The sequence below is a fragment of the Nipponia nippon genome, unplaced genomic scaffold, assembly GCF_047370975.1.
Source record: "Nipponia nippon isolate SJK-2023a ecotype South Korea unplaced genomic scaffold, ASM4737097v1 scaffold_7, whole genome shotgun sequence".
NCBI classification, from domain to species: domain Eukaryota; kingdom Metazoa; phylum Chordata; class Aves; order Pelecaniformes; family Threskiornithidae; genus Nipponia; species Nipponia nippon.
This window is the reverse complement of record NW_028262391.1, coordinates 16,252,726-16,263,860: the sequence shown is the minus strand read 5'-3', so window position 1 is coordinate 16,263,860 and position 11,135 is coordinate 16,252,726. Positions and strand designations below refer to the sequence as shown.

Below are 11,135 nucleotides of genomic sequence, written 5' to 3'. Positions count from 1 at the left end.
GAAGCTGGTCAGAAATGCTTGGGGAGAGGGGACGGGAGCTCGCCCCGAGCCCGGCTGGCAGCCCCTCGCTTTGGGGAGAAGGAGAGCGGGACCACAACACCGGAGCAGAGCCCGCCTCGGGGGGAGGGCGAGCCCAGCAAACCCCAACTCCGCCGAAGTGCATTAGGTGGAGGAAGTATATCTCTGGCGGGGAGCAGATTGAGTGTATTAAGCTAGCATGAAACCAAAGGTCAGTGCAAATGTATCTTAATAGACTGTCTCAAATGGAGTGTGCCTCCTTTGAAGGCCGCTTGCTATTGCTCTCCTCATTACCATAGCGATCCTAACGTGGCATGCTGATGCACCATAAAACTCACACTTTCAACCCCAAAATCAGGCCCTTTGAACAACCCGAGCTTGATTAGACCTTTCTCCTTTTCTTTTCCCCCTTAAAAACCATTTCCTTGCCTTTAGAAACTCGCCCTCAAATCCCAAACGCATTCTCTGATCCCGGCAGAAAGCAGAAACAAAAGTGAGCTGAGGCGACGGTTCAAGCGGGCCTTTTCTTCCTGACAGTCTTATCCATTTTTATTACGGTCTGGAACAAGTGCCCTGTTCGCGTGGGTTTTGTTTACCGGAAATTAAATGAAAATTATTTAGTTCGCGTCAAACAAAAATATATACTTGTATACACAAGAAAAAGGGCCTGTTAGACGTAAATATTATGTCCTTAATGAAAAGACTGGACGGGCTCCAGACTTCGCCTTTCACTATTTAAGTATGACTTGCCTATTGCCATAGAAATCCTAACTTACCATGAAGATTCACCGTTGTGAAGAAATACTTCTTTGTGCGAGCTTGCTTTGATGTCTAAGGCATAAGATTCAGGCTTTCAGCTGCGTCTGTCTAGATTACCTTGAGAGCAACGGGGTAGACATCTGTAACAAGCAAATGAAAAATTAAAGGTGATTAGCCTGCACATCCAAACACTTCTGTAAACAGAGAAATAAAGAAATAAACAGGTCTCAGGACACGATGGAAGCATCCTCCCTGCCCGCAGCTGGCGGCTGTACCTCGCCATGTCCACGACACGAGTTTTAGGGGCTGCAGAGGGGCACACTTCTCCCCTAGCTTAGGCTCCTCTCTCGCACATTTCTCTCGCCTAGGTAATTCCCTGCGTGTATCTCCCGGTACCGACACGCCGTCGGCACTATTCGAGGCGTTTAAATACAAAAGTTGCCGAGTTTGGGCGAGCAAAGAAGGGAACCCCGAGTCGGTGCCTTGGGAGGAGAATAAAGCTGCATCAGTAGGGGAGGCGCGGGGCGCGGGGGTGTTTTTAGCCACCGACCAGCTCTTTATTTTCCTGACGCTTTTATATTTATACAGGTACACATCTGCGTGAGCGTGTGCCTGTGTGCAGAGTTGCACAGACACGCTAAGCCCCGACACCTGCGAGCAGAGGTGATGTGTCAGACGCGGGAAGATGCGGTTACCGCAGCCTTCTGTCTGCGCTCAGCAAGCCGTGGAAACCTCTTCCAGCAGCCCATGCTATTTATTTGCCTATACTATCTGGTATTCTTAAACATCATTAAAGTAATTAAACAGGCACCATTCGGCAGTTTCAAGCTACCCCAGCGGAGGGGTTTGGTTATTTATTTTGTTTTTTTTCCCCTTCTTTCTTTCTCTGAGCCAGAGGAGTGGACCCTGTGGGTTTGCGCAGGGTCTGGCCTGAAGCTCCTGGGCGGGATGGAGATGCTAAAGCCGCCTTGCCGGACCGGTACAAGAGTTTATCACCGGGACTATTGGCAGGGCAGACGCCGTGGAGTAGCGGCCCCGGGTGCTGCCGGGGGGTGCCCGGCCCCGGCCCGTGCCGTGACGTCACCGAGAGGGCTCTGCCCCCCCCCCCCCCGCCCCCTCGGGAGCCCCGGCGCCCACGGTTCAACAGGAGCCACGCTCTGGGTGGGGACGGGCATGTTTGGGTATTAGAAGTCATTACCAGTGGGAGTTAAAATGGACAGTCAATCATCGCACCCCCCTGGGCCTTTCTTTATTAGCGACTACTTCGGGGGGGAAATATATATATATATGCAACAGGGAAAAGTAAGGAGATTCTTTACAGAAACGTCCATCGAACGGGTTAATTAATCAAAGAATTTAATGGATCCATTTTGTACAATTCGGTAACAAATAATAGTTTATATATATATATTTCTTAAAAAACCACACTCTCACAGAAAATAGTAGGTGAACAGAACACTGCAGCACACGGTACTGTTGACAAGAGAAAATCTGTACATCCAAAATCTGTATGAAACCACTTTGGTCCTTCGGGGAGGGGAGGGGAGAGGAGGGGAGGGGAGAGAAAGGGAAGGGAAGGGAAGGGAAGGGAAGGGAAGGGAAGGGAAGGGAAGGGAAGGGAAGGGAAGGGAAGGGAAGGGAAGGGAAGGGAAGGGAAGGGAAGGGAAGGGAAGGGAAGGGAAGGGAAGGGAAGGGAAGGGAAGGGAAGGGAAGGGAAGGGAAGGGAAGGGAAGGGAAGGGAAGGGAAGGGAAGGGAAGGGAAGGGAAGGGAAGGGAAGGGAAGGGAAGGGAAGGGAAGGGAAGGGAAGGGAAGGGAAGGGAAGGGAAGGGAAGGAAGGAAGGGAAGGGAAGGGAAGGGAAGGAAGGGAAGGGAAGGGAAGGGAAGGAAGGAAGGAAGGAAGGAAGGAAGGGAAGGGAAGGGAAGGGAAGGGAAGGAAGGGAAGGGAAGGGAAGGGAAGGGAAGGAAGGAAAGGAAGGAAGGAAAGGAAAGGAAAGGAAAGGAAAGGAAAGGAAAGGAAAGGAAAGGAAAGGAAAGGAAAGGAAAGGAAAGGAAAGGAAAGGAAAGGAAAGGAAAGGAAAGGAAAGGAAAGGAAAGGAAAGGAAAGGAAAGGAAAGGAAAGGAAAGGAAAGGAAAGGAAAGGAAAGGAAAGGAAAGGAAAGGAAAGGAAAGGAAAGGAAAGGAAAGGAAAGGAACTGGACGGGGATGCAAACCAGTGGGCTTGTAAACAGGCTGGCGCAAGACGGTCAGCGGAGAGTGTGTGTGGCAGGGAGGGAGGAGGCGGCAGCCCCCCGGCCGAGGCGGGAGCAGCCCCGCCGTGTGCGGGGTGCCGGGAGCGCAGGCCGGGGCCCGCCGCCGGCCCACCCGCCTACTGGCGGCGCGCCGCCTCTCCCTCCGCCAGGCGCCTCTCTCCGCCTCTCCCGCTCGGCCTCCCCGCGCCCCGGAGCTCCCCGTCCCCGGCCGGGCGAGGGCCGCCCGCCGCCGCTCCGCCGCCCGCGGCTCGCCCTAGCAGCGGGGCCGGGGCCCGGCGGGGGGCCGCGGCGGCGGGGGGGCGGCGGGGGGCGCGGGGGGGCCGCGGAGCCCCGCGGCCTGACACACGTACCATTCGCTCAGGTTGGCGGCGGGCTGGGCGGGCGCGGAGGGCTCGGCGTGGGAACAGGAGGCGGGGGGCTCCCGGCCGGAGTCCGAGGAGGGGGACACCAGGGAGGGCGTGGAGGACTCGTAGCCGGAGCTGGGAGGAGGGGATTTGCAGTGCACTTTCATGTGTTTTCTCAGGGAGCTGGGGTGGGTGTAGGACTTGTCGCAGCCTCTCACTTTGCAGTTGTAGGGCTTGTCGCTGGTGTGGACGTGCGAGTGCTTCTTCCTGTCGCTGCTGTTGGCGAAGCGTCTGTCACAGCCCTCGAATTCACATTTGAACGGCTTCTCCCCTGCAGGAGGCAATGGGCGAGCACAGCCATTAGCCACGGCGGCCGCGGGGCAGGGAGCGGCGCACCCCGGCACCCCCCCAGGCCCGCAGCCTCCGCGGGCCCCTCTCTCCGGCCCTGGGCCGGTTCTCCCCGGGGCAGCTGCCCTCCGGCCTCCGCCTGCCCCCTCGCCACCGGCCCTGTCCTTCCCCGCCCGCCCCGCCGAGGTCCCCCGGCGCCGCCGGCTCGGGCCACCCGGCTGCGCAGCCGGCTCCGCAGCGGGAGCGCCCGGCCCGGCCAGCTTCTCCTCCCCCTTCCCCTGCCCTGTGTGTCAACGTGGGGTTTTGTGCAAAAGACAAAGCCCCGAGGTAAGGAAAACTTAGAGGCCAAGTGCTCGTTCCGAGCGAACGACGTGTGTTGTTCTCGCAGACCCCGATGTCCTGCAGGAAGGGCGGTCAGTCATTTGTCCTTGGGAAGGTTTCTACGTTAAATACATTTCTCACACTCCCCCAGGTGCAGGTGGAAATATTATTCATAAGCTGGCTAGATCACATCTCATCCACTCCATTCTTGCACTGATTACAATCCCGTGGAAGGTCCGCATCCCCCCTCCTTTCCTCGCTCCCCGGCTTGCTGATACCGTGTGCTAAGGCACAAAATCTTTCAAAAAGACATTGATTGGGGGGGGCAACACGATAGAGATTCAGCAGGAGGATGACTAGGCCGGTGCACGGCACTGTCGTGAGGCTAGGATCCCCTTTTCATTTGAACCTACTCAGTCATGGAAGGAATCGCAATTGGGATTAATTTGTCTGGTAATATGATAAGTGACGTTAACCACAATAGAAATATAATCGTATTGCTGGAGTCGTGTGAAAGTTTAACCTCGGATCGTGTGGACCGGGCATGGTACACGATATATAGGAAGCTTTCAAGGAAACACGCCACAGACAGCTTCGGGATGAGATGATGACTACATTATTGTCACTGATAATAGCAAACTGCAAAACCCTGCTCGCCAAGGAGTACCCAGGTCCTGCACCCACCGAGTATGAAAATAACCTCCTCATCCGTCAAAAGCCAAAGAAGTACCCGGGCACAGAGGACACCACAAAAATATACGGCCGAACCTTAAACGTGAAGTGCAAACAAAGCCAGTGTGTTCACCATCATGGCGTATGTGGTCGAAAGGACTTCCAAGATTTGCAAAAGCTTCCAGATTCTGTTTTGGGGTTGTTTTTTTTTCGAATTTGTTGTGTTTTGGGTTTTTTTTTTCCCTCTCAGTTCGTCACGATTAAATTTCGGAGGGACGCAGCCCACCTCGTGCTCGGCTGCGAGCAGAGGCACATAAAGGAAGGCATTCCAAATATTTCACATGAATGCACTTTATGCAAGGTGGGTGGGAGAAAGCTCATGGCTCCGCGTTTCAAGTATATCCTTTCTGCACTGTAATAATCAACCAGGAGCTCTCCTACCCTGCACCGCTAACGTTTGCACAGAGGATGGGTGAATACCTGGCGTTAGAGGAAAGCGGGGAAGAGGTTAAAAAAAAAGGTCTCTTAGAAAACGATGCGGGCCCTGTAACCAAATGCTGTCGACATACAGCGGTGCATATGCATAGACACACGCACGCATATAATCTCATTACAGTTTCACGTAAGGAAACAATTTGACCTTCAGCATCCAAGTTGAGACAACAAATCAAGGATATTAGTGTAGTACAAGCAAGCAGTAAGTTAGGAGACCCCAGGGAAAGCCATCCTCATCAGCACTCTGCTTGTGCAAAGTGAGTTACATTCAGGTAAAAGCGGGCTGCGGCGCATTCCGCTTCCCCGAGAGTTGAAAAATGTTCAACTTCGCTTAACCCCCTGAAAGAGCCACTGCAAAGTCCCTCCGTACAGTCAGGTTTCAAGTGGGAAGAGGGCAGCATTTTCTCAGCTGCCCGCTTTGCATTCTCTGAACGCCTCAATAAAGAGGAGCCACCCGAGCCTTTTGCAAGTACTCCTTTCGCGAAAGCAGGTTTTCTTACGTGGAAATCCCTACCCGGCAGGGAGAGGACATTTTACAGGTCCTGGCTGCCGCAGCCCGGGCACGGAGGCGCAGCCACGCAGAAAGTTCCCCGGGCGATGGAGAAGCGCAGGATCTCAACCGCCATTTTACCCCCACACTTGTAGCTGGGCAAAAGTGTTCAGTGAAATTCAGCTCGGAAATTGTGGCATAATCCCCCGTCTCCGGGAGTGGATTAAGGTATTTACCAATTTCTCCGGGGGGGGGGGGGGGGAAGCCGGGGCGGGGGGGTGGGGGTGGCGGCCCCCGGGGCTGCGGGCGAGGCGCGGGGGCGGCGGGGGCCGCCCGGGAGGGAGAGGGGCTCCGTCCCACGCCTCGCACTATTGTCCCTGGCCCGCTGGGAAGGCGGCGAAGTGATCCCTGCCCGTCCTGCTCGTCCCGCTGCCGCCGCCTTAACGGCCTTATCCGCCAACCTGGAAAATCCGCACACCGCCAGAAATCCCTCTGCCTGCTCCCCAGCCTCGGAGAAATCAGAAGTCATTAATATTTGAGGAGGCAATAATTTTCCTGTTGAATCTAGAACTGTCTTCATGAATAATTCGTAGCGAGTTCTATTAGGGTTTCAGAAACATTGCGTTTTTGACAACTTCTGGGTGTTTAATAGAAACGGTGGAACCATAAAGGCCCCGCAGGAGTTCTCACAATACAGCAATTAATCACCGGGAAAGTTAAAGCGAAAAGTACAGACGCGCGGAATGATGTTTAATAAACGCAAACCTCCGAGCTCGGGTTTGCCCTGAACCTGCCGCTCCGATGTAGGTCAGTTTTCCCAAGAATTTAACCATTTTCTGCTTCAGAGACTTCAAACAGTGAGGCCGTTAAAGAGCAGTAAAAGTTTGTTTACTTAGGAAAAACACTGTCATTAAGGGATGAGCTCTCCCGGTTAATGGCTGTACCTGTGCTGATCCGGCAAGGGGCTGGCTCGGATACAAGTTATGTGGCTCGGGGATGCTCCTTTCTCCTCGAAAAAGGGGGCCGGGAAGGCAGCAGAGGAGCACAACTTTGCTATCGCCCCCCCCCGCACACAGACGAGCTATTCATAGAGCGATGGAAAAATAATTAGGTGACGAGTGACGGTCGCTGTAAAATCTCTGTGCTATGTTTAGAGGATAGCGATACGAAATTAGTGTACCTTCTGCATATTAGATCACGTCGAGTTATATCATAAAAATGCAACTCCTGGAAGGTCAAGCCCTGCTCCGAGCATGGGGGAAGGGGAGTTTTATGAACTGGAAGGCGAAAAAAATCGTTTGGCTGTAAGCAGATCTTACAATAGGATTATGTAGTTTCCCTCGCAGTGCATAAGGCTGTACAGGAGGGGGTGGGAGGTGGAAAACCCTACACTGGAACAGATTAAATTTTCCAAAAAGGGCTTATTTCTTATCTTCTTCTTCTTCAGAGAGGAAAAAAAAAAAAAAAAAGGGGGGGGGGGGAAACAAGCCAGCGCTACAGCCTACAAACACCGGCTGCTAAACTAATTAATACAACTTCACAAGCTGCTCCTGGAAGTGTGAAAACTTTCTACATGCAATTTCATTAATTATAAATGCTTCCCTGGCCAGAGGAGCTCAAAACATAGTTTTGCAAGATCGTCCATCGAGTTACTTTATTTTCTGTTAACTAGAACTAACAGATGTTTCTGACACATGTCCCAATTTCGCTTAACAGATCTGCAAATGACATTTCAAAATGTACAGGCCGAAACAATACCGGGTTTTCTTCTCTTTTTTTTTTTCCCCCTCCCGAGAATCAGAACTTGCAGCTCCCCATATTTGCGAATGCAGAGAGTCCTTGGAAGGCAATGCTCATTAAAAATGTCAGTGTTATTCAGATCAAACATTTGAAACTCCCTCTGCCCAAAACAAAACTGTTGAACGAAAAGGTCGCAGCTGTGTTATTCTCACAATGTTCGAGCAGCAGCATCTCAGCGACATCAGTCAAAACTGACTAGACAAGTTGTAACTTCTATTGTTCACTTTTAATTTGTGAGCTTGCACAATGATTTCATTTTTTTCCCCAACTACTTTAAACTGCCAAAAAAAAAAAAAATCCTCGCCCGTGTGAATAAGCAGAAATAGTAGCTATATCACTCGGTATTTACACAGCTCTACCGGCATAAACGTTACAGCAGCCTCTCCGCACAACCAGAAAAAAATATGGACGAGAATTGTGAGATTTGCTCTCGCTCTCCTTTTTTTTCCACCCTTTCCTTCCCCCTCCCTCCAAACGGTAAAGAAGCAAACAAATCTGAGAATTTATTTTCCAAAAGTACTTGGCGTGCATTCAATAACAACGCAAAGGATACATTAAAAACAAAATAAAGCAAAACAGTATGCTGAATAACAGAGAGAGAGTAAAGAGAGCTTTACATACTGACCTGTATGAGTTCTTTTGTGTATTTTGAGATTCTCTGATCTGGCAAACACTTTGCCACAGCCTGGGAAAGGGCAGGGGAAAGGTTTTTCACCTGTGTGGACTCTGATGTGATTTACAAGTTTATATTTGGCCTTGAAAGGTTTCCCTTCTCTCGGACACTCTTCCCAGAAACATATGTGATTGGACTGCTCGGGTCCTCCAACGTGCTCCACCGTGACATGAGTCACCAGCTCGTGCATCGTGCTGAAAGTTTTCGAGCATAATTTTTTGGGAGTCTGGTCCAACTCAATCCACTTACAGATGAGTTCCTGTTTGATGGGCTGCCTCATGTAACGAAAGAAGGCCCCCGGGCCGTGGTGTGGAGCCAGATTCACGTTCAGGTTCATGCCACCGTAGCTATGAAGCGAAGAAGCAGCAAAAGGATCTGTCCTGGAGGCTGGTACTTGAGTGAAATGTTCAGACCTGGCGTACATTTCTCCAGGTAACCCCAGTCTTATCTGTCCGTTTAGATGGCCACCTGGAGCTGCATGGGGAGGCTGCTCATGGAGTCCAGTGAACAGAGAGGGATTCCCAGCTTCTGAGTGGTGGTGGTGGTGACCATGGTGTCCGGGGTAGCTACCTGTTGTTGAGACAAACAGTCCGTGGTGAGAACTTGCAGCGGGGAGCTGCTCGGTCAGCCCTGGCATGAGTGGGGTCGGCAGGTCTCTGCGTATGAAGAAGTCCCTACCTGCTGCCAGAGCCTGGGCTGGGTGAGAGACGGGGTAAGGGGCTGCTGGTGACTGCGCCGGGCCAAACGCTCCCGTTTGACTAGAGATCACCTCGGCTTGGCCTGCCAGATGATGATGATGATGATGATGATGATGGTGGTGGTGGTGGTGGAGCTGGTGGTGGGGATGAGGGGCAGGGCTGAGCTTAAGGGCCGCGGGGTGATGCTGAGGAGGATGAGGAGGAGGATGGTGGCGGTGCCCCATGTGTTCTGGCCGGAGCGGGTGCGGCCCGAGGCGGGACTCGGCGGCGTGCTCCCCCGGCTGCGTGGGCGCCGTGGCGTGGGGGTGCCCGGCGAAGCCCGGGAAGCCTGTCATGCTCTGAGGGGGGTGGTGGTGGTGGTGGCGAGGAGCCCCCGCCAAGTCTACTGATCTCAGCGCCGTGTTCCGCCTGGAGAGAGCAGCAGGGTCCATCACTGGGATCCCCGGCGCATCCACGCTCATTAGCTTCTAACGCTAAAAAGTCACCTGACAGCGGGAGGAGAGAGACACGGGGGGGGGAACCCCAAACTTTTTTTTCTCCCCTTTCCCCCCCAAAAAAGTTTCCCGGTCCCGCTTCCCGGCGGCGGGGCGCACGGGCGGCGCTGCCAGCGGGTGGGCTCGGCGGGGCCGGCGGGGGCGGCTTTTGGCGGCGGCGGGCCGGGGAGGTCCCCGCGCGCGGCCCGTCCTCCCGCGGGGCCGCCGGGGAGCCCCACGCGGCGCGGCCGCGGGACGGGACGGGACGGGGCGCGGGCGGCCGCGCGCCGCCTCCGGGCCGCGGCGCCGGCCCCGCCGGCCAAACAATCGCCGCGCCGTCCCATTGGCTGCCGCCGGGGTGACGTCACCGATGACAGGTCCCGCTGCTGACTGAAAGGGTTATCGCTCGGTGTGGCGGGGAGGGGGGGGCGCGGGGGGAGGGACGGCGCATGCGTCGCCGCCGGGCGTCCCCCTCTTCCCCCGGACCCCCCCCCCCCCCGCCCCGCGGAGCCCCTCGGTCCGGCCCGGGGGCACGGCGGAGCCGGCGGCCGCGGCCCGGCCCGGCGGCGGGAGGCCCTGAGCGGGGCCTTCCCCGGGCCGCCCCGCGCCCCGCCGCCCGGCCGTTGCCGAGCTTCCGCCGCCGGGCTGCGGCCGTGGGGGAACAAAGCCGAGGCGGGCGGGCGGGGGGAGCCCTGGCGGGGGAGAGCCCCGGCCGCCCGTCCCGGCCTTTGTCCGTTGCCGCTGCCCTGCCCCGGGGCCGGGGGCAGCCCGCGGGGTTTCCGCCCGGGAGAGCCCCGTCAGCCCCGCCGGTGCCCGCCGCCCGGGCGGAGCAGCGGCAGGCGAGGCGGCCCCCGCGGAGGCGGCCCCGGGCCAGCCTGCGGGACCCGGGCACTTGTTGACAGCGTGGGGAGCGGGCCCTTCCCCGGCAAAGCCAGTGGCCGGAGCCGCACCGCCAGCTCTCTCGCCGGGCTTACGCGTTCGGCCTGGTGCTCGGGCTGCTGCACCGCTGGCTGAGCCCTGACAAAGGATTCCTGGAAGACTCCCCGGCCCCTTCCCTCCTTTGACAAGTTTTAGCAGTTATCTGGTTATTGGCTGCCGGAGCGATGCGAGAAATCGTGATGTTTAGACTGAATCTGAGTGTTTAACCCAGAAGAGGGAGTCTGGCTCCCTCTCTCTCCCTCACGCCCGCTGGCAGGGCAGTTCCACGTACGATCCCCATCCTTGGCTGGAAGGAAAAGCCTTGCAAAACGTTCACAACCGACTCAGTTCCGATGCTTCTCACCTGAAGGAAAGCACATGGTCTGCAGGGTTTGTGTCGCTCGTGTAGGTGAGGGCTTCTGCTGTATACACTGAGGCCTTACAGGTTTAGAAAAGCTTAGGGCTCCTGCACGGAAGGCAGCATCTACTTAAGTTTTTAAGGGGATTGTGAACTTAAAAATTTAAGAAGTGGCCTGTGAACTTAAAAAAAGTAAACGAAACATGGGAAAAGAGGGAAGAAATAGGGCTTCTGCTTCAAGAAAGAAAAACACAGCTGTAAATATCTGCCCACGTTATTACCACAGAACTCGGATCCTGACATGAAAATGCCTCCACCAATAAATGCGCAGTCTTACGAAATACAGCAACAATTAATTCTCTATCCATCGTGTCAAACTCCCAGCACTTTAATACATGGACTTGCTGTCAACTTGCCAGTGGCTGCTTTACCGCATGCACGCCAGGTACAGCTCCCAGCGCGGAATTTTGCATCTCCATAAAAATTTAACAGTATCAGCGATCGATAGGTTTTATGTT

General features: G+C 55.0%; 1 protein-coding gene across 2 annotated transcripts; it reads right to left on the bottom strand.

Moving 5' to 3' along the window:
* Positions 1 to 825: 825 nt before the first annotated feature.
* Positions 826 to 9,524, bottom strand: ZIC4 (Zic family zinc finger 4). Of its 2 annotated transcripts, XM_087739945.1 has the most exons (3): positions 8,123 to 9,524; positions 3,378 to 3,702; positions 826 to 917 (listed from the first exon to the last, which is right to left on the bottom strand). In XM_087739945.1, coding segments are annotated over exons 1-3 (1,533 nt in total). In that variant the 5' UTR covers positions 9,330 to 9,524; the 3' UTR covers positions 826 to 916. The 2 variants fall into 2 exon arrangements, with proteins under 2 accessions (XP_087596071.1, XP_087596070.1); XM_087739944.1 differs by lacking the exon at positions 826 to 917 and having other exon boundaries at positions 3,281 to 3,702.
* Positions 9,525 to 11,135: the final 1,611 nt, after the last annotated feature.

Coding starts and splice junctions, on each gene's coding strand:
- ZIC4 (XM_087739944.1), bottom strand. CDS start 9,329: ATGAGCGTGGATGCGCCGGGGATCCCAGTGATGGACCCTGCTGCTCTC. Junction 3,703..8,122: donor ACACAAAAGAACTCATACAG/GTCAGTATGTAA, acceptor TGCCTCCTGCAG/GGGAGAAGCCGTTCAAATGT.